The sequence below is a fragment of the Atractosteus spatula genome, chromosome 12, assembly GCF_055471065.1.
Source record: "Atractosteus spatula isolate fAtrSpa1 chromosome 12, fAtrSpa1.hap1, whole genome shotgun sequence".
NCBI classification, from domain to species: Eukaryota; Metazoa; Chordata; class Actinopteri; order Semionotiformes; family Lepisosteidae; genus Atractosteus; species Atractosteus spatula.
This window is the reverse complement of record NC_142717.1, coordinates 39,780,757-39,804,210: the sequence shown is the minus strand read 5'-3', so window position 1 is coordinate 39,804,210 and position 23,454 is coordinate 39,780,757. Positions and strand designations below refer to the sequence as shown.

Below are 23,454 nucleotides of genomic sequence, written 5' to 3'. Positions count from 1 at the left end.
ATTAATCACACCTGGCAAGTGTAATATTATGTCTGAATATTTTATATTGCTGGAGGTTTGGTTGTACTGCTCATAGATTTGTATATAGCTACCTGAATGTAAATAAGTTATATAAATCTAATTGTAATAGAACTCATTTGTATTTCATAATTTTTGGCTGCCAAACCAGGAGAGTCTGTACAGGAAAATGAAGAAAACTATGGATTCCTTTGGTTTTCCTTTATGAAAGATATAGTAAGCAATGAACATTTTAAATGTTCATATTTTATTCTTCTGTGGACTGTTCACTATGGTGTAAATGTGCAAGAAAAGGATTTTAGCCGCTGTAGAAGAAAAACTTGATTAGTGACTAGAATGTGCTGGGCATTCATGGACTTCAGCAACGAATCTTTAATATAACCCTTCTTAATCATCCCCTTTCACTCTAACCTCCCTAATGCATGGCAGATATAGCAGCAAAGCTTTGCTGAGGTGAAATAAGCCACACATCCATATTTCAATTCTGAATTAAGTCAATTTAGCTTAGTCGTATACTGTACTTCAGTCAGTGGCATGGTGGTGCAGTGGTTAGCATTGCTGTCTTACAGCATTGGAGTCCTGGGTTTAATTCAGTATTGGCTACAGAGTATATAGTGTATGTAATAAATGAGGCTACACATGAAAGGAACCAAGGTATTTATACAGGTACCGTTTCTTCATCATCAAAATGTAGGGAAACAATAAAAATGCAAACTGAATGCTGCAGTACATACTGAAGTGCAGAGGGTCCAATTTAAATCAAGAGATGTTTTGCTCAGTCTTTGTAGCGCATTGGTAAATAAGGAAGCTCACTGCTTTCTATTTTGTGTCTATAACGTATGTTTTTGTTAGCTGCATGAAAAATTCTGCCCTTGTCTACAGTTAAACATAACCTGCCAGGTGTCTGCCCAGTTTTGAGGTCTAAAGGTTTTCTAATTTTCTTTGTAGCTTCTATAGTATTTGCTCACCTTCCTATTTTAGTACTGTCTGCAAACTTTGCTATACTCCTGATATAAATTAGGAATAGGTGTAATTATAATACAGATCCACATGGTGCTCTGCTAATAGCTTCGTCGTAATTTACATACCTATTTTAAATTCCATCAAGATAGTTAAAAATTAATCCATGTTGACTATTCCTTAGGATCCTATGTCTATATAGAAAATCCTGTAATTTATTTCTAATTATCATTAACTTACCCTTACATATAATAAAATTAAGATTATTTGGCTGTAATTACCTGACTCAGCTTTCTCACCCTTTTTATTTATGGGTACTGCATTAGCAATTTTCCAGTTACTCCTGCTTTGAGTGACTGTTGCAAATGTTTTGTTAATGTCCTATGAATAACATCTCTCTTCCATTAGTACAACTGTTAGAATACCATCCTGCCCCGAATACTGTATGTATTATAGATTCACTGTAGTTAGCTGTAACACCCTTGCCTAATGTTATAGGACTTTGTGTTTGCTCAGTTTAAGCCATGTTCTTCCTTTTGAACACCTGAATGAAATACTTCTTTTGTACCTCAGCAATTTTACTTTCATTGTCTAATAGCTTCCCACTATTATCCTGGGGACTGTTGTTGTAGTACTGAAAAATATTAGTTATAGTTGTTGTTGTACTGAAACATTCATTATTTATTATAGTCTCCACTGCAATATTCTTTTCTTGGCTTCAAGTCCACAATACTCCTTATCTCTAATTGGATCATTTTTGTTAATTTTATAAAGTGCTCTCTTTCTCCTTAGATTTTCTTTTATTGATTTATTGATTTATTAAACCATTTGGACTATTGCTTTCTAGCTCGTGATGCTCTACTGAACACCATATCGTAATTAACTTCATAAATATGTGGATGTGTTAAATCTATATGCTGAGACCAAACTTTTTTTTTCAGTGGATGCCAAGTTACAGGAAAGTCATGGTTAAATCAAACGGACAATGAATACAAGACAAAACGTGGAAACAAAATTGAAAATCTGGCAACAACAGGCTTCCTAATGACTTCCCACAGCAGAATATTTAATACATAGATCCATTCCCTTACAAAATAAATGTTGAAATTCGAAATTACATTACTCTAGCCATTGACCATGAGGAGAGAGAGGAATCAAGTAACAAAAAAAATAAAGTCAGGAAACACATTCATTTTTATTATGGAGATATGAACTTAAAGAGACTTGGGAAAATGAGTCCATCTGTTCAAGTCAGCATCTCATTGTTATTAAAGCTGTCTGCTTCAATGGCATGTAAAGAATAGTAAATCTCAATACGAAGGTATCTGAAGTGTAAAACTTTGTGGCGACAATGCAAATTCATCGAAAAAACATTTGGCAGTTGAGGTAGGGACTGGGAGTCATTTTCTACTAATAAAAATAAACAAGTACTGTATCTTCTGCAGAGAGCTATGCACAATGTTGAGTATTACTAACGGGCATAGGGATAGAAGTAGGAGGTTGATGAATGGTCTGAGCTAGAAGGTACGAATGCAAGGCAAACACCAAAGGCGAGAGAAGGCAAGAACATTATTCTTGTTTAGGAAAACGGTAGCTATTTGTGAAGTACGTGAGGAAATAAAACCGAACCTCCAGTCTATTCCGTGCTGCTAAATACATTTGCGTTGGTTTACACTGGCAATCTGTTTCAGTAGAAAATTCCCCGCACCCTTTTTCCATGGAAGATTACCCATGATAATTAAAGGTTTTGGAATAAAATCAAGTTGCACAGAAGCAGATATGGCAGCTGGTGACATTCATGCCTTTGAAATTAAAAAAAAAAGTCACTGTAGATTCCCATTAATTACAGTAATCAAAAATTTTTGCCATTAACAAAACGCGGATGTACTACAAATTGACAATTCCGTGCAAAACGTAAAATCCTCATTCCCTGTGCTGAGTCGCTCTGGATTGCCATCATGTTTTATATTGAAATATTGAATTTATGACGTTTGTTAGGCTAACGTGTCTGTAACTACTCGGAGGGACGCTTCGGTCATTAGAAAATTAGAAAACCCGTGTGCCCAGCAGAGTCAACAGTCTTAATTTATTTGGGTGCGAATAGCAGAGCGTACAGTATCTGCATTTAGTGACACTGCGCTACATTCCAGCAAAGTGAGAGGAAATACAGTTTCCATAGCTCGTCATCTGCAAACTAGGTGCTAGGATGTTAAGGAAGCTTATAACGGGGGAAAGGAACTAGATTGAAGAAAAAAATATGAGGTGTAATACTTTAGTACCTTGTTATTTAAATATAGTACCTATTTTATTAATGCCTTTTTTATACTAATACTGTACTGATTCTTCTTCATACACAAGTCTTTAATTCGTCATTTTCTCACTGCGATTTCTCACTGTCATTTCTTTCCTAAACCATCTTTGATAGTTTTGGATCCCACTTCGCTGTGTCTGCATTTCACACAAATTTACTGCGTCTGAAAAATAAACGTGTAATGCCTCTTCCCTCTTTTTTTCCCCCTCCGCGTTCCTCGATGTCCCGGAAGTAATTTACCGATACGTCACGGTCGTCATCAACTCAACTCCATGGAAACGGCGTGCAGGTCTATGATGTTCTGGGAAGGAAGGCGATAAATAATATACCAATATCGGTGTGCGAGTAAGAGAGGTCTTCATTATTCTGTGATGCTTTTGCATTGGTGTTCTGGTCAAAACAGCAAGAATCATGAGTCGCACTCCTGATGCAAGGGCCAGGTAAGCGTAAGATCTTTAAACGTCTCTTAAGAGTGCAGAGAAAGATTTTTTCCGCTCCTAGCTGGAGTTAGTTGCTGAAGAAACGTCGAGGATGCAGAAGTAGGCCTTTTTTGCTGCAGTTATCATGGATGCCTGTAAAACAGATGTTGATGTGGAGTCACATTACGAAGTTTTGTGTAACGGGGGATTGTTTGGTCTTGACACGCCGAGATATTGCTGCAATCGAAGAAATTTCGATCAAAGCAGATACAGCAGATAGTTTAGTAGCTATATGCATGTCTGTTTTAAACTTCAGTTTTCAGACCTCGATTAACATGTTATTACAGCATAAAAGTTCTACGACTTCTGAAGATAAACATCTAAGCAGTACGGAAGGTGCTTTTTAAATCAAAGTCATGATGTATATTTGAAGATCCATGTAAACTTAGAATTGAAAAATTCTGGTGCTGTTTTGAATTACGCAGTTGATATATAGAATTTAATCTATACAGCATAGAGAAAAAGGGGGAAAAAATCTAATCTATTTTAAAATGGAGTTGAGGATTGGCGTTACGACGCCTTTCGATATTAGTGCTAATGGTCAAACAACAGATTGTGTGTTACTCTCTGGAAGCTTCTGATACTATACGAAGAAATTCATTTCAGTCCTGATCACATATTACTGTTACCTAGGAAAATTGTGCAGTTAGCTTGGGCAGAAGCTGATATAAAGTTTTTTTATTCTGTGTTTGTGTGGAGTTGAGAATTTTTTAACATCGCAGTTCTCTCAGAGGAAGCCTCTGTTTGTTATTATAGACTGCTAACATTACTCTTTATGCCAAAAGCCCAAATCATTTGGGTTTCCTTAACTGGCTCAATTGTCTACGAAAACGTTTTGACTAAGGTATTGATTGGATATGTTACCTACGTATTACAGGAAAAGCTTTCAAATGAAGTGAACTGTACCTAATAGAGGTTTGTGGCAGGTGTTCAAAATTATTTATTTTCGATAAAGTTGGCTGGAAGCAGGTTTCAAGAAGTGATTTTTGGAGAAAGAGAATAATTTTTGGAGTTTTTTTTTGCATTTAGTGTATTTTTCTACAGCAGCAAGCAGACCTTTCTCGTGTAAAAAGAAGTGCAGTCATTTGTGTTACTTTCTAAAATACTTTCGTAGTATGCAGCGGATCACACAGAGTTTTGCAGGCATGCAAAACAATGTTCACGTTTTTTCTAGCCTATTTTTCCTTTTGTATGATTGGTACACCAATCATGGCCTCCTAATAATCCCCATCTATGAACTGGCTTCATCACTCTGTTCACATCTCCACTGATAACTGGTGTGTGGTGAGCTGGTGCACTGTGGTTGCCGTCAAATCATCCAGGTGGGGTCTTCACATTGGTGGTGGAGGGGAGTGTACATTACCTGTAAAGTGCTTTGAGTGGAGAGTCCAGAAAAGTGCTATATAAATGTAAGGAATTGTAATATGTAAGGAATACTCCACAAAAAAGAAAAAATTTAGGTGTTGGTCGACACGTGGGAGGCACTCCTGCCTCTGGACCATAATTCCAAACCATTGCCACAGCATGGTAACGGGGGACATTGTGCTACAGGACATCCTGACTATCTGCTGATTAACGATCCCACCATGACTGTTTGAAAGAGTAAGGGGTGTCAACACTCTTTCGTTTACGCCCTAAGTAAATTCTAAGTTCATGTCTCCACCTGACGTGCTGTGTAGTGAGACTTCGTTGTGTCACCCAGAAGGGTGGGGTGTTGCTGTGGTGGATTTCCTGCTAGGGGGGGTCCTTCTTCATTCTGCTGGCAATGAAAATGTTCTACAAATGCAAGCAATTCCTACTTTGTGTGTATAAAGTAATGTGAAAATAAGAAAAAATAGAGAGGATAATGTGCATCCTTGGTCCACAAAACTGTAAAATCGATAGCAGACTTCAGAGGTTAGAATTTTTCTGAATATTGCTCAAAAGAGTGTGGTTATTGGATTTAGTTCAGCGAGAACTAAAGCAGACGTACTATATAATTTTTTAAGTATTAGCTTTGCAATGGTTTAAGGAAGATGTGTGAGGATGCATTTTTTTGTGTGTTTGCATTTTCTGTAGACAGGTGTGCTGATAGCATTTGAATTTAGGAAGCATAATGGGTAGCAGAGAGACTGCACCAAACCCCTGGGAGACACTGTGCCTCTGTTTTGCAGGGATAATCAGACAAGGCAGATTCAGGAGAGTATCACAAATGTTGAGAAGCACTTTGGGGAGCTGTGCCAGCTGTTTGCTGCCTATGTACGCAAGACTGCTCGATTGCGGGACAAGGCAGACCTCCTAGTTAGAGAAGTGAGCCTTTATGCTGACACTGAGACTCCAAACCTAAAGAATGGTTTGAAAAATTTTGCTGACCAGCTTGCCAAAATTCAGGATTATCGTCAAGCAGAGGTATGGAGTTTAATGTGCTTTTAAATTGTGGTAATGAATGTGATGTACTGAAACTGTTTAAGTGAGGTGAGTTTATCTTGTAAAAATACAGAAATATCATGAAGTAGCATGTAGCTGCTTCTCCTGATGAAAGTAATAGCAACATTTGGAAATAACATGTGAGAAACTGAACCAGGGAATAAAAGTGCTAAAAAAATATCACCTGCATTTGTTTGTACTCGTATAACATACAATGTATAAAATGCATTTAAGTAATGATTATGTGTCCTTCTGCAGACAAACAAGAAATTTGTCTTTTTTTGAAAGGCATTATTAAAACAAAAGCAATAAAATTGCTAAGTCTTCTTATTTATTAAGAAATTCAACTTACTTTGCTCAGACTCCTAGTCCAAATGTTTCATTGTTTTTCTTTTGCAGGTAGAAAGACTCGAAGCTAAAGTAATAGAGCCTTTGAAATGCTATGGAACACTTGTAAAACTCAAAAGGGTAAGCAGAGAGGTCCAAAAAAGATACTTCAGAAATTAAAACATCCCAGAAAAAAAACAGCATGACCCCTTTCAGTTCCAAGCTGTGTTCAGTACAGTTTGGAGGTATTTACTGTATAGTGAACATCAGCAAAATAGTGTCTTAGAATGCACTGAAAGCCCATATGAGGGAAATATCACATTGCACTCTGCCTTTGCTCTTTTCTAGAGTCTGGTTAACGGACAGCAGGATATCAGCATGTCCTATATCGTATCTTGTCTGTATTTCTCACTTGTGTGTCACAGGATGATCTTAAAACAACTCAGAGTGCCAGGAATCGAGAAGCCAAACAAATGCAACAGCTGGAAAGAATGAGACAGCGTAGTCCCTCAGATCGACAGATTATTGTATCCTTCATTTTGTTTATCAAAGTTTCTAGTTATATCTCCTGTACACTGAATATAAAGAATATCTGAACATTTAATTATTTGGGTTGTTTTACCTTAACTAAAGCTCAGTCTCAGGTTGGTATTGGAAGAATCACGTCTTCAGTTGTCTGTATGGTGATGTATGGTGATATATATCATATGTGTTCATCTTAATAGAATGGCAATAAAACAATGCTAAAGGAAATATTAAATGAAAACAAACTTGACATGTGAAATGCCAGCCTCAGTACTAGTCCAGTTTCAGTAGTTGGTGCTTATTTTTTTTTTTTGCTTGATCTGCATTGTACATCGAATAAGATTAATCCATCCATTTTCTAAATTGTTTTTTTCAGTACAGGTCCGTGGGGGGAGTTGGGATAGTGGTTGGGGTGGGGGAGCAAGGTGGGCTACAGCCTGGAAGGTTATAAATGGACACCTAATAAAATTAATAGTGGCAGTTCTATGTCTTTTAATACTTTTAGCTGAAAGTGAAAATTAGAAATGTATGAGTACTCTAAAACTCTTTGCATGGTGTCTTGGTGTAGGCAATTTCTTAATGTAACCCCAAAGTAAAACAGATTTGATCAAGAGAGACATCTTTAGAGCAGTGTTTTTCAACCTTTTCCATGCCAAGGCACACCTACGTAAGTAGAAGAATTTTACACCATACTGTTCAAGCACGTTATTATTAATATTATAAACAAAACCTACTTCAGAGAGGTCTTGTCCTGGCAGGAACTGATGACAGGTTAATTGTTCAACCTGCCTGAATAATTTTTTCTGTATGTGTGGCGAACTCGAAACCATCATTCGCACCACATGCAATTCCTAAAGGTACAGTCTTATACTGTGGCCCCCGCCTCGTGTGTATGCCAAACATGCAACCTGACACTTTGGTTACTCCAAAAAGCAAGCGTACTGTATATAAACAATATTTACTTCATTTTTTTTCCCTTTCCTTCTGTTAAACAGGCTGAGAGTGAACTCCAGAGAGCAACGATGGATGCTACTCGCACAACACGACAGCTGGAGGAAACCATCGATGAATTTGAAAAGCAAAAAATAAGGGACATCAAGGTCTGCACAGCTCATATCTTGTGTCTGCTGCTTTTGGATTTCTGTTGTTGGTCACTTTGCCTGATTGTATGTTAACATGGGGCAAAATAGAAAATAAATGACAAAATAGCTTAGTTTCAGCTAGATAATTTTTTCCTACTTCCAATTAAAAGAAAGTCAGGAGTCCGTCTCAGAAGTTAAAATAAGTTTTTATTTCATGCGCATGGGAATGAAACCCAGAGAGATGCTCAGTGTATTTTTCTCAAAATAATTAAACTAGAACAGTCCAGAAATAAATCTCTGTTATCTGTCACACTTCCCTGTGCTGATCAGATTGAGTGTTCCAGGATCACACACATCTTCCTCTTCCCTGTTTGCCAAAGATCACTTCTTTTAACACAATTGGTTCTTAGTTTAGTAGCACAGTGTACCTATAGAACACAGTATAGAATTACATAGTGGCCCTTGTGTCCAGCATTCTTCTGTTCCAGTTCAAGCCAGATCTGTATGTGCTCCTTGTAAAATACTGCAGCTACAGCAGAAAAGGTGTGTACAAAGTGCACAGAGACCCTCTCATCAGTTCTAAATGTAAATTAATGCATTTTAATTTGGTGAGGTTTTGGTTTGTACATTGCCTTGTGAAAGAATTCACAAGAAAATCAACTTTTTAAAGTAAATATTTTAAATCAAAACTTGAATGCTCAAAGTGAACACCTGTTGTGGGTGAAATAAGTTAAATGTCAGCAGAAATTCAAAAACTCAAAAATGGTTGATTCCATGAGTATTCCTCATGTATCCCTTTAGTATGGAAAACCCAAATTAGTTTGAGAACACAAAATTGTTCGACAAATCTCACTATTAGGAGACTGGCCAATGTGTGTTATAATAGTGGTTTACACTGTATACACCCATCTCCTTAAAATCCCTCAGTCAGTTATGATAAAACCACATACAAAGCAGTGTGACCACACTATATATATCAACATAGCAAAAACATTCTTTTAAGTTATGTGTGATGTCTTTTTTTGCAGAAAATATTTGGTGAATTTGTGACTATTGAAATGACATTCCATGCTAAGGCTTTGGAAGTTTACACTACTGCCTTCCAGCACATACAGAATGTGGATGAGGAAGAAGATCTCGAGGTGAGTTCTGACATATATGATAGATATCTGGTGTCAATCAATGCTACATACTGGGTGCTCTGGAACAGCTGGGTAACAGAACATGGTGCATTTGATTTCATAGTTACAGCTATGAGAAGGTGGAGGTACTCCTTACATGATTTGGGGGTGATTTCTGCTTTTGACACAATAGATTTAAAATATTACTTCTTGTTTGGCATCTTGTTCATATTACTCACAACAGATAATTTATCAACTCTAAATACTGATCTGTAGGATGCTGAAAAAGCCCACACAAAAAATACTTTTATTATTTGAATTATATAAATATAATTATTTTTCATAATTGCAATATTTTTCTGTAGATAGTGTTTTTTCCGATGACAGTAAAACTTTGTGGTAGGAAGGTTTCTGAAGTTTTCTGAAGGAAAGGTAATGTAAAAATTGTAGTTTATTGTGATTAAAAATTCAGTTACCTTGTGAATTTATATTCATGTCAATGTACTTGTCACTATTCACAGTAGCAGACATTTCAATTTTGTTTCTTTAAGAAAAGATTGAGTATGTCATCACATTTTCCAGTGACAGGATTTTTCTGATGAAACATTTGTGCCTAAAATTGTTTTTAAAGAATGAACTATTATTAATTAAAGTATAATTCATGAATGGCTTGCATGTTTTAAGTTTTAATAAGTTTTATTCCCACATGAAAGTGGGAAATTGTAAATAAAATACAGTATTTCCCAGCTCAAGCTTAAATAATGCTGATGGCTCCAGTTGCATTTTGTGACATTTCTGTCAAGATGTATCATTTGAATGAAAGGTCTTAAAAAATTGATTGTAGTTAGATAATGTGAAGAGAAAAGCACATAAGAACTCCTTTAGATTATCTATTACAGTACACAAATGTATGAAGCTGGTCTGTTGGGCACCCAAGGGAAGTGTCAATCCATTTATATCAGTAGAGCTTGTGACTTTTTTTACAATAAACAGAAAACATAAGAACAGTTACAAACTAGAGGAGGCAATTTGGCCCATCTAGATTGTTAGCAGTAGTAATTAATCCAAGGGTCTCTCATCCAGCCATTTCTTAAGAAGAACCCAAGGTATTTGGCTCTACAACATGACCAAGTAGCTTGTTTCATACAATCTTCTAGGTAAAGAAGGGTTATGTGTTAACATTTTTTTAAATTGATTCTTAAATTGTAACACAATATGGACACAAAATATACTAAACGCTATTTCATGTACAATACAATCTGAAACCACTGTCATTGTATAAAAAGGTAAGGACTAGTGTTGTTCAAAGAACGAAAGTACATAAGTTAAATTTTCTTCCTGCTTCTTAGTTACCTAATTGGTAACAATAAATGATGAGACTTTTTTTAAATTAAAAAAATAATAGGATTACTAATTATCCTTGATACACAATTTCCCTTTACATCTCAGCTGAAACATGCCCTGTACCCACATGGGGAGAATAAAGGAGTCAGACATGAAAGCATGAGAGCAATGAGGCTTATCTGACCTTCCAAAACACCAGAGATGCTTATCATTTGACCTGGTGCAAGCTCTCTTGACATACAGGAGGATTCGGGCCAATGTCTCTCACTGACATCACAAGACTGTAGGAACTGTAGGCTAGCTATTCACTGGCCCTGGTGTGGCCGAGCCAGCTGTGCGTCACAGGAAGGGAGAGAAATCTATTTAGCTTAAAATGGGAAACTGCTGCTGGTTGGTCACTGGATTGTAAATTTCATTTTTCAATTCAAACATCTGTATAAGATCTAAGATCTAGTACACATACAAAGAGAAGTTAGGCAGCTTCTAGCAGTATATACTGTACATAATGCGCACTGAGTTAAATCAACTGATTTGGAAGAATTCTCTAATCAAACATGATTCTTAAATTCCTAACACTGTGATTTTATTAGTAAGCACAGAATTTGACAGTGACTGGAACTTGTGTGTAATGAACTAATCTGCATGTATACTTTGCTGTAAATTGGTGGTGGTGTTTACCAGAGTTCTCTGAGATGGAGAGCTAGTGAAATGAATACTTGAAGTAATAGGATGTAGGTTTATGTTTAATTGTACTAAAAGGGGGAAGCCACAGTGACTTTCTTTGGAATAATGTTTGCTTTGGTTTGGAAGGTATCAGTATAGCAATGTCTCTAATATTCAACAGAAAGTTTATCTGACATTCATGCAGTGGATTATTTTTGACTAGAATAGGTCCACATTATTTGCACTGGTATGCCATTTCATTACTCTCTTTCCTGCTCCATGCAAAGTAAACTTTATTTGCCCCAAAGCCATTTTAGTTAAATGTTTCTAAAGAAAGCATGTATGTCTAAACCTTACACCTCTCTTCAGCTTAGATGTAGTCATGTTATTTTGCAAGAGTATAGTACCTCATACTTTTTTGGCAGGTTTTCAGGAGTTCTCTGCGCCCACCAGACTACCAGTCACGCTTAGAAATAGTCCGTGCTAATTCCAAAACATCACTGAGCCGGACTGGGTCAACAAAGACTAAGTCAGGGACATTGCAGGTAAGAGCTTGCAGAGATGTTTAGTATTAAGTAAGCTTTTATCACGCTGTTAAAGTAGGCCAATTAATCTGGGTTTAAATGGTCCCAGTATGCCCTAAGGAGGGACATCATCGTAATAGGCAAACTGAAGTGAAAACAGAAACAATATACAATCTTCAAAACAATTCAGCTTAAGCCTTGGTCCAGTTCTAGTTTTAGCTAGTTAATACAGGCTTCTTATTTAGTGGGCTCTGCGAATGTGAAAGACCCCCCCTCAACAAAAGGATCAAGTTAGTTGCTAGCTACAGTATGTTAATATAGATTCATAGCGCAGTATCTTAAGATTTAAATATCTCATTTGACTGAGTGTTGGAATCAGGTCTCTTTTTACAAATAATGTTTGTAAAAAAAAACAATTACTTATCCATTTGTTAAATGTAGTAGTTTTTGATTTAGGTAAACCAAGTTCTTTCTTTAGTGTATAATCTCCTTTATAAAGTGTACAGGAAATTCTAGAACCTAGTAAATGAGCTTTGCATGGCAGCAGTATTATTATAATCTATTGCCAGTTTGTCTTTGCTTAAAAGGACCTGCTAGTTTCTTTACAAAACCCTGGAACATAGTGGTATATTTATAAAATGTTTTCTTGTAACTGTAAATATGCCTTAAATCAGCTTGAGTGACTTGTGGTTTATACTTTAACATTTAACATATATGGTAATTCTGGTATTTAAAAATACCTTTCACTCATATTTTCAATACTAATTTTGTTCATCTACTAATCTGTAGATATTTTAGGAAAAGACCAATTGGTATTGGTTTCCCAAATTGTGTTAGGAAAGTTGGGATAAAATGAGATCTCATGCAATTTGAATTATCCTACATCAATGGACATTTCTGAGCAAAACACAATTTTTTAAACTAAGGCAGTTTTTTTGTAAAAAAAAAACTAATTAGTAAAAAGCCATCTTGACTGGCTCGTGTTTTTTGACACATTAGCTAAATTTTCTTTCTTTCTAAACCAAATCATTGAATCCGTTTCCAGGTCTCTCCGCAACTGTGCCAGGTTTTTGATTGCAGGTTACATGCTCTGATAAACAGAATCATTCTTTCTTTGACTGTTTAATGAGCTGAAGAATGTTGTTTCGCCTTTAGAACTCCCACCAAAACCGGCAACAGTGAATGACTTCAGTCTGTGCTCTCACCTCTCATTTTGTTCACTGGTGCAACACTTTCTTGTAACATTACCAACCTTTAACAATTCTCCTTGCTTCAGTACAAATTAGTCACGTGAACTTTCTTACCTCTTATTCTTTGTTAGTTCTCCGTCATCTTGCATTTCTTTAATGTTTGCAATGCCAACTTGTATGCTCAGTCACATTTAGACTGGCCTTAAGATGAATAGTACACAGCAGAACTGTAAACAAGCGCTGTAGTAGCCCACCTCATAATCCCCCCTGGACATGTTTTCTTATGATGCATTTCTTGCCCAAGATGTTTAAGGCATCTACTCAGAATTGTTTTGCAATGCTCATAGCAAATGAATATTATCTAAATTTAAGCAAAACCAAACATAACTCTTTCTAGAGATAATTGCAAATAAGGGATCCATCTTATCAGAGGTCATTCATAAACTAGGGATTTGAGGTATAGAAGTTCAAGGTGTGCCTACTGTCCTAAAGCTTACAAATTCTGGTTGGTTCAAGTGGCACTTTTACACTCCTGCTACCAATATCAGTTTATCCCGTTTTTTCATACTAAGGAAATCAAAATACTGTACCTGTTAAGTTTCTTCAGTGCCTTATCAGCATTGGCCTTGTACCTCTTTTAACTGCTTTCAGTAACCGCTGCCATTATCTGGGTTCTGTATAAACATTAACCACTTGTCTGTTTTATTTGCAGACACAGACCCCAATTAGCCAGCGGAAAAGACTAGTAGAGGATGAGGAGGATGAAGAAGACGAGGATCTTGAAGATGTAACCGAGGATGAAAACTAACTTGCTGTCTTGAAGCCTTAAATTTTGTATCGCTGTAATTTGTCAGTATTTTTTAAGTATTAAATACTACTATTTCACTTCTATTTCACTTCAATGTGAAATAAAAACATAAAATCACTGTCACACTTTTGAGTGATGAGAATCGTTATCTTGTGTAAATGTAATTTTTTACCTGTTTAAAAGTTAAATTTAGTTTGCTGCATTCAGAACATAAGAAAGGGCACAAGTGAGAGCCTTAGACCTATCTAGCTTGTTTGGTTGCCAGTAGCTAAGTTATTCAAGGATCTTATAAGGCACTTTCTTGAAAACAATTCAGGATTTCAGCTTCGGGATCACAGCAGGGGAGCTTGTTCCTCAGGCACTTCCTCTTTTATCAGCTTTTATCTTCAAATAGAAAAGGAATTTATTAACATTAATGGAATTCTGTTGAATGTTATTGTGAAAACTCCAAAGACATTAAATTGTGGAATTATGGCAATCATCATCATAATTGTTTAGCCGTAGACTTTAAATAAATTTATGGAACAGGCATTTCAGTTTTTCACACGGTTCGTAATCCCAGATTCTGGAATTGAACATGACTGAAATGAATAAACTTGTTGAAAGAAAAAGAGTTACACCAACAGTACATAGACCTTGACTCACGTTACATCTGGATTCAAATAATCCATGTATAAAACTTAAGCCTGGGTGTATGTGCATCTCAAGTTACAACTGAGTTTTGTGAAGGGTTGGTGTAAGAATTAGTCTCTGGTACAATTCTGAATATTATACTGAAGTGGCAATTGACAGAATTACAGGAATGATTCTTTCCATGTTTTCAATGATGGAATTATTAAGTTCCATTTTGGCCACCGAGAATTACTGTCATTACTACCAGAATATGACCCCGACAACATTCTTTAAAATACATTAATAAATTAAGCTCCTGAAAAATAAATGTGCTTTCTTTTTTATTCAAAGAAATATTACAAATTAGCTAAGTGGGTAAGGAAGAAAACAAATTTACTATGTTAACATTTACGATAACAGGATTGCTCTCACTCCACCCTCAAGAACTTTTCCAACACAGATGAGGAACTATACTGTCAACGCCTTTTTGGAATGTCCTTGATCAAGACGTGACTAGCTCCTGTATTCACACAGACATGGCTGTCTTCACAGGAGATACAATGGTTGGATGAACAGCAGCTAGATAGTGTCTCAATCTTACCTGTAATATAAATACATCAAGATATGCTTAGTGTTTCAACAAAGGCTACCATCAGCTGAACTAGCAGTAAACTATAATCATTTCATGACAGAAGTTAAACACAGGTTGTATGTCATTTAACATTCCTAAAAAGCACATAATAATAGCTATAAATATACAATTTAAACAATCAACTCTGACAAACTAATAGGCACAGCTACCACTAGCGACCAATATCAATACTTCTGTACACACTGCATCTCATGTTGACACAGAAACGTCCTTCCATGTAATCTGCTTTGTCTTTTCAGTTACAACATTTTTCTGTGTAGCATTATGGCGTGTTGTATCTTAATGTCACTCTGAAAAGTTTCCTTATTTCATTATTCTGTGCATTCATTATTTTACCTTAATCCATAAATTTAAAGTTATTAAGAATCTGGAAAATGGAAGCAAAAAAGCAGCAGCTGTGTACACTCTTGTTCTGCAAGACAAATCTTCATACAGAAAAAAATGACATTAACCAAAACAAGGTTAAAACTTTTACAATAATCCTACAAATATTTATTTTTTGTTACAGAATTGTTGCAAAACAAGGATCTTACATTTGAAACGCAAATCCTGTTCATATCAACTTGTTACGCCTGTTTTAAAAGTATAATAAATATCAGTTATAGTTAAATCTGCCTAAACTGCTGGTTGGTGCAAACAGTATAATTCTTTTAATAAGATCAGAAGTAGTAAGGTCTGAGTTAAAGATCAAACCCTATTTTTAGGATGTGGACTTTCGTTCTATTTATCCAACTGGTCCCCGATTTCCAATACTGTACAAAGAGCTGTAAGATTCTGTAGCCTGAACTGTCAGGGACACCTGATTTTTAGGTGCTCCCATACATAGATCGACAAGTAAAATTTGTTAGAAATAAAAATTAGCTTAACACTGTCTTCTCACAGAGCAGCATGGTGTCGCAGTGGCTAGTAGTGCTGTCTTGCAGCGCTTGGGGCCCTAGCTTCAATTCCAGGGGTAATATCTGCATGTTCATGTGGATCTCATTGTGAATCTGGTCATGTCTTGCGAAACAATTTAAGACATTAAATAGTACCTTCTAAAGCAGAATGTAAAAGACAAAAATGTTATTTTTTCTCATTAAAATACACACATTAATGGAGAATTTTCTTTTCCGTTTCACGGAAGCATGTTTCTAAAAAGTTCAAACAATAAATTAACCCCAATTAACAAAACTTTCCGCTTTACCAATCTTACTATGATGACAGTATAAAATGGCTTGATACAATCAATTTTTATCTTTAAATAATTTCTAAATGCTACAGTGAGTATCCTGTTGTTACATACAGAAAATTATAATATATTTCTATAATGAAATGTTGGCTTTTCCATCATTTGTTTCCAGTGAACATCCTCCTGAATATTTCATTTCTGAATATGGTCACTGCAATTTTGTTAAGTGTGACATGAATTGATTCTGAAACTTTACCATGTTTCTACTATGTGTCTATTATATCTTCCCAAAGGAACAAAGCTTGGCAGGATTAATGTTATGGTTTGCATTAGATAAAACATTAAAAAAAAAGATTTTAAAGCTCAAGCAAGAAAAAAAAAAGAAATGTTATCATGAATTTGAGCTAGATTTTTAACCACATCAGATTGCAAGTCAACTTTTCCAATGTCAATTGGAAAAAAATATTAATCCTAAAGCACACGTTTAGATAATATGTTGGAACTGGAAGCAAAAGACTTCTTTTTCATCACACTCAAATTATCCTTATGTACAGCATTAAAGAACTGTATAATTACTGAAATGCCACAGCAACATGAAAAATACAATAGTTCTCTCGAACCAGGGAAAGAAACAAGTATCAGGCAACAAGCAATTTTAAAATGTTCACTTTCAATAATAAAATGCAAAAAAACATTAATTGGCACTGGAAGCTACCAAATGCCCAAAACCAATTAGGGTGAAAACAACTGTAAATTAACTTGCAAATGTTAAAATCCTTGGCTTGAGCAATTAGCAACAAGCATTAAAAGATGTCCCTTACATTCATTATTTTATATTTTGAGGTTTCTGAAGTAGTTATTAAGAGCAATTTATGCCGAAAATGTTGGCAATTTCAGATGCAAAGAAATGAGAATATTTTTTCCATCAGTCCATAGTCCAACCACAGTATTGAAACCTCCCCAAATAGTTTGTAAATACCAACGTCTTTAAACAAAGGTTAACTGGATTTTCCGAGTTCCAATTGGTCTCCCATTTAATTCTTGAACCGCAGTTTGTGCTTCTCGCCAAGATTCAAAAACAACAGTCGCAGAGCCTTTGGGAAGTCCTCTCCTGTTGTACTGCAATGACACTGAACCTGGAATCACCTGGTACCCATAACAGAAGTCATAGATTTCATTGATAGTTATTTTCAATGGTAAATTGACCAGTTTAACACACGTAGGGCCATCATAGGTTCCAGGGTTACCAAATCCATCATGTCTGGGTCGATCTTCTCTCTCAAAACCAGAATTTATGTTGTTCACGGCTGGATCCAAAGCACGGTTGCTTCCCATAGAAATATTCAATTTTTCATCAAAAGGTGCTTTCATATCATTTTCACGAACGTTAAAATCCAAAAAGTCCAAGTTAGATTTACGACTCCTCTCATTAAGGCCCGTGCACCCCAGAGGACTGTTCTGTCTTCGTCCACTTCGAGTTCCTCCAAAATCAAAAACACCAAATTCCAGCACCTGTGCTCTTGATATGCACTTGAGCATCACCTTGCATCCCAGAAATCTTTGGCCATTCAAGTACTCCGCCTTTGAAGCGTCCTCCTCAGACTGAAACCTCACCAAGGCCTCCCCAAGCCCATTGCCTTTCTCATCATGCAGCAAATGAATGCAATCCTCAGATATCGCAAATCCTTGGAAAAAATCCATGACCTCCACCTTACGCACATCAAAAGGTAAATTTCGCACATAAATACAAGTCCTTTCAGATGGATGCCTGCTTCTTTGAGTAGACTGAGGTTTTTCAAGTGATCGACTGGAACTTTCACGGCGTTCCTCGAGCTTCTCTTCTAAAGTTTCCAACATTTTTACCATTTTCTCCTTGGAGATCGGGGACACGTACGTCATACGGTGGACCAAGACATCTTTGTGGCGTCCCAAACCTGCACAATAATCTTTCAGACTCTTAAACAACACAAACGCTGCCCTTGTTTTTTTCCCATTCCGGTCATACAAATGCAAAATCTGGTCATCACTCAAGACCACAGGGTGAAAGAATCTCTGTATATCCCTCTTTTCAACAGTGTATGACAGGTTTTCCAACAAAACACAATACTCTTCATTAGAAGGTGAAGATGACCTAGACCTGTACATTACTGGTGACCTTGACCTTGTTCTACCTCTAGAATACCTTTCCACAGAAGCTGGAGATGACTCTCTATCATACACAACAGCATCACCGACATTCGGTCCTTCACGACCCCCTGCGTTAATCCACTCCTTCTCTGTGCAGCAGTTCACTTCCACAAATCTCGATCCAATGTACTCACGATCCCGCTTAAGGCCCTCGCTTGCATCACGCAAAGTAGCGAACTTCACAATCCCTCGGCCATTTTTTTGCCCGTGTTTGTTTTGGAACAAAAGGATACCCTCCACTTCTAACCCTTGAAAAAACATTCGCACATCCTTCTCTGTGACAGAAAATGGCATCCCATGCAAATGCAAATAGTAGCCATCACTATTGCATGGCAGAATCTTCCTTGGGTAGCGGATTTTTCTTTTGACAGAAACAATTGGATCTGAAGGACTACCAAGATGTAAAGGATCCTTACTTTGGACCTCTGAAAAACTCTCTGTAAAGGCTGAAGAGCCTGCCCTCGAGTCGGTCCTGCGCAATCCCAGTCTCTCATTGTAAATCCTACTTTTACTTGCTTCTTTCGTTCTTGTGCTGGCTTCGAGGACATTTTGCATCTCCGTCTTGCTGCTGAGCTGTAGATGTACCGGAGACCCTTTAATACATCCTCCAGAGCGAATCATAGCACGCCTTGCATCTTCATCTGAGACAAATATAATGAAAGCCTCTTCGAGCTCTCCACCAATAATGTGTACCCCACCATCAGGGATTTTCAGTCCAGTGAAGAAACTGCGTATATCCTCAGAACCAGCATCGATTCTAAGCCCCTGTAAGCGGATGACCACCGCCATGCTGAGCACAAACAACAGGACCTGTAGACAAAAAGGCACACAACAGCATTATTATAGCCAGAGCCCTGTCAGCGACCTCAGAGTGCACTGCACTGCACACTATCACAGCAGCTAGACAAGAAGCTTCCGTTGGTTGTCCAGTGCCAGAACGGTCTAAAGTCAGGAAATGATCAGGTCTCCATTAAACTTAACCTAATATTCTGCATCCATGATGATAAAGACATTAACATGTCCAACATTATAGACTCACAATACAATCCGGGCAAATGTATCAAGTATTTCGATAAATGACCACAGCAGCAGCATGCAATTAGTCTAATACAGTATGTTACAATCTTTGCAGATTTAAGATATTGGAATTAAAACAGAATAGTGTTTTAAGAGAATGACACGGTTTGTGTCAACCTATACTGTTGACTGAATTAGGAACAGAGTTATCATGGAACATAAATGGATCCTTATTTCTCAATAACTGCTATTAGCAATATCAGACGGACTCAGAAATTCACTACTCAGTTTGCTTGGTTTATCTCACACTGCATTCTATGACTAAATATCCATTGCACATTGTCACACAATACATGATCATCGCTACTAGCTAATCCAGTGATGCAACATCATTGGCCTATACTCAAAAGCACAGCGTTTCCAACATGTATAATTACAACACAATAATACCGCAGGTTTGTGTGCATACACACAAAACCATAAAATAATGTTGGGTTATACTTAAAACTAAATCAGAATACCAAATCCTGTTTAGAACAAATCCACACAATACTGCTCCTGTCCATCATGAACAACAATGTGGCCCATACTGTATACCACAGTAGGCTTTGATACAATGAACAATCCTTCTTTTAGTTGTTTATCCTCACTTCATAAACTATTAAAACTACAGGAAAAAAATCATAACTAGACACCAAGAAAGCAAGAACCAAGCTTTTATGAAAGTCTAGAGAGATCCTCCATCTTCTCTGTTCATAAAGAACACAGATCAGTCTTCTTGCTTCACTCCATTTTCTGGAACAAACATCAGTATTATCCACACCAAATACAAAAGCTCCCGATGTCCAATTTCCACTGGAAAGTGTTCTTGCTTTTGAATTGTTTCTGTCACATCCAATGCAGTGGCAATGCCTGAGGAATGTACCAAGATGGATCTCTTGCTTAAGTGCAAATTGCACAAAGAGGGACCAACCAATTCAGTACAGTGAGGGCTCCCATGTTCCGTGTATCCGCTCCATTCTCTTTATGACAAGCCTCCGGCAAAACAGATATCGATCAATAACATTGGAAAAAAAGCATCTATATTATCCAGATGACAAGCTTGATTTAAACAGACATTTATGTCATCTAAACATATTTCAATGTATCGTAAAAAAAAAAGCCCACCTCAGTTTACTTCAGTACAGAAACAACAAGCTATTGAAGAGATTCACACCCTAAAACAAAACTATCCAAAGCCATCACGGACAGAAAGAACGAACATAACAATAAAAAACATCACAGATAAATTTCACAATGACTGAGATCAAGAAAACTTAGCTGAAGATCTCCCAGGCAGTAAAATCACACAACGTAAAGTGACCCTGTTATTGATTTAAAAAAACCAGCTCTCATCCACAGACCTGTGGGTAGGGTGAAAACAGAAGCCAAGGAAGGTTGTGATGCTTCTGCATTTCCTGCAGAATTCAAGGTGCAGCTGTTGTTCACATCAAGGTGAACTAAGAAATATCAAAGTCTCTGATGGATCTATTCAAGGAAATTAACCAATTTGCTTTCCAGATAAAAAGTAAGCAAAAGAAACAACAGCAAACTTCAGTACAAAAAATGAAACTGTTTCTACCATACTGTATACATCTTCCCTAGTCTTCAGATAGAGAAGTGGGCTGTTAAAAAATATTCTTTTTAAAAATAAGTTTTAATTAAAAAGCTTTTAACTGCAATTCTATTTTAGAATAAAGATTCATTTTCATTTACTCTAAAACATGCATTTCATCATTCACCAATTAAAAAAATCCCATGCCTGGAAAAACAAGGAAATTGTGTGGCAGAAAAGATTACGTACACTTTCTAAACAGCAAGTGGAAATCCCATCCACACACTAAATTACAGCAAATATCAGACTACAACATGCATAGAATAAATCCTTACTTTCTTGTACAGCATTGCACTTTCCATTTCAAACCCCGCTATGAGCAGTCAGACCCCCCAGACTAGCTGCTAAGCGAAAGTGAGGAGACTGTTTCCAAATAAACGACGCAGCCCTATCCCTTGCAATTATACTGATTTTACAGATTATTCAGAGGAAAACAGACGTTTTTTCTTCCAGTGAACCCACAGAATTTAAAAGTGCTGCATTGTTGTGACAACCATAATGTCAGAAGAAAGAAAAGCAGACCAGGACTTAATGACTACATAGGCAACAAAAACCTGTTGGGAGGTTCTCACACTGTGGTTAATTGCTGCCGCTGTTTTGGATTTGCACCTCTCCTGATCGGCATTTTAAGACGTTGCTGCTGTTGTCTGTCGCATGTTCAGAGACCGTAACTGAGGGAAGGTCTCTCAACCAGGACCGGCTGGACTGGGTGTCCACTGAGTGGAGCTTCAAGACCGACCGACCGACCGACCCCCCCGGCCTCTGTATTGAAAAAGAGGCGCGTCTCCTTCAACCTCCTAAATCACTGCGAGTACGTCAAAATGCAATTAGGTTAATCCAAACCAAGTCAACGAATGACTGTGATTTCTGCAAACAGAACACAGCGCGCCTGGCGGCCCACAAAACTAGTAATTATTTCACAAATGTCTTCACGCATCCGTTAAATTAACCTATGTACTGTATTTTAAATTCTGCACGAAACCCTTATTGTATTTGCCGTCTTCCAAAGTGACTCGGTCATTAAAGCCTAATTTAAGATGTACCGGATATCGTTCAAGTTACATACAGTACAAAACAGTAAATGCCATACACAGGCAACAAATAAAAGAACTGAAAACAGGTCGCTTTTGTGGTAAAAGCAAACACCCTGCCTCACTCTGTTATGAGCCTCTCATCACGTTATCTTATCTCATCGATGAACCGAAAGCAATTTGGAAAAAAACTGCTGCAAGTTATTTCATAATCCAGCAGCACTTAATCAATCAAATACATTATTTTAACGCCCGTTTAAGAAAACAGATACACTAACGGTATCAACAAAAACACAAAACAACACTGGATAAAGTGCCAGGAAAATTAAAACTACAGTATAACGGGAAGGAAACGAATATCTGAGAACCGTTTCGTTAAATTAAGCAACTATTAAAAAATACAACACATTATATTTGAAATAGCCTATGGACACGTAACAAAACTGCGGGTTAACAACATAAACCGAAAGGTCCTGAGCACTCAGACAATAATTAGACGGTTTCATGAGAGTACACGAAAAACCCAGAACCCACGCAATTGCCTTACGTAAAACAAATATAGAAAAAAATGATTACTTGTCCAGGCCAACAGAAAATATAATCTCCAGATGTCCCGAATCACTCCCCAATACAGGTAAATTTCGATATTAGAAGAAAATGGCGTCCCCCCTCCAAACAACGAGGAAAACGTCAATTACAAACAACGTCACCATCTACGGAAACTCAGAATAGCCAAAACGTGTTTTTTCTTTTCGAAAAAAAATCATAACACTTGGGTTAGCTATACTTTAGTTTATACTGTACCGTAGCCTTAGTACTGTATCTCTTATTGTGCTTTTTCGCATATAAGCGCATATCTACTAGACACTTTCATTGTTCCATTGATAAGGATGAACGGGTTACTTTCTCTGTAATGCATTGCTCTAAAAAATATTGGACACTTCAAAGGTTTAAGATCTATGCATTTTTGAGAATCTTCACTTGAATATTTTAGGCTAAACTCTAAACCATCCCAAATTGAAATGCGTTGGATTCTATATCAGATCTGGAAAGGTGTTCATTCTAAAATAGCCTCTTTGTCTTTTGATATGTTGATGGCACACTGGAACATAAAAAAAGGCTTTGTGTGAACTAATGCTGTAAAGTGCAGACACTATATAGGCTGTATTTAAGCCCAGTCACAGGCTCAGGTTCATACATCTTCTAATCTTTCTGACTAGTTAGCAGTTTATAATTTGTAACCACTTTGAATTTAATAATTAAATGATTTAGATCAATTAATAATGATAACAGTTGAAATGAAGGAGCTCTAAAATCATCATCAACTAAAATACATTCCTTATGAGTGTAAGTTTATAAACTGATAATTTGTTCA

General features: G+C 36.8%; 2 protein-coding genes across 2 annotated transcripts; one reads left to right on the top strand and one right to left on the bottom strand.

Annotated features, from left to right (window-relative positions):
* The first annotated feature begins 3,550 nt into the window (after positions 1 to 3,550).
* Positions 3,551 to 14,698, top strand: cibar1 (CBY1 interacting BAR domain containing 1). Its single transcript, XM_088929627.1, has 9 exons — positions 3,551 to 3,729; positions 5,922 to 6,156; positions 6,574 to 6,642; positions 6,927 to 7,028; positions 7,140 to 7,145; positions 8,022 to 8,126; positions 9,137 to 9,250; positions 11,662 to 11,781; positions 13,663 to 14,698. The coding sequence occupies exons 1-9, from the start codon at positions 3,701 to 3,703 to the stop codon at positions 13,756 to 13,758; spliced, it is 876 nt and encodes a 291-aa protein (XP_088785753.1). The 5' UTR covers positions 3,551 to 3,700; the 3' UTR covers positions 13,759 to 14,698.
* On the bottom strand, positions 8,299 to 22,721 carry rbm12bb (RNA binding motif protein 12Bb). Its single transcript, XM_088929625.1, has 2 exons — positions 22,656 to 22,721; positions 8,299 to 19,187 (listed from the first exon to the last, which is right to left on the bottom strand). Exon 2 carries the CDS (start codon positions 19,164 to 19,166, stop codon positions 17,178 to 17,180), a length of 1,989 nt encoding a protein of 662 aa, XP_088785751.1. The 5' UTR covers positions 19,167 to 19,187; positions 22,656 to 22,721; the 3' UTR covers positions 8,299 to 17,177.
* Positions 22,722 to 23,454: the final 733 nt, after the last annotated feature.

What these genes read in the sequence shown, in the direction of transcription:
- cibar1 (XM_088929627.1), top strand. Translation starts at nt 3,701, where the DNA reads ATGAGTCGCACTCCTGATGCAAGGGCCAG. An exon ending in AAAAAATAAGGGACATCAAG is followed by an intron (nt 8,127 to 9,136) that starts GTCTGCACAGCT and finishes CTTTTTTTGCAG; the next exon opens with AAAATATTTGGTGAATTTGT. An exon ending in CTAAGTCAGGGACATTGCAG is followed by an intron (nt 11,782 to 13,662) that starts GTAAGAGCTTGC and finishes TTTTATTTGCAG; the next exon opens with ACACAGACCCCAATTAGCCA.
- rbm12bb (XM_088929625.1), bottom strand. Translation starts at nt 19,166, where the DNA reads ATGGCGGTGGTCATCCGCTTACAGGGGCTTAGAATCGATGCTGGTTCT.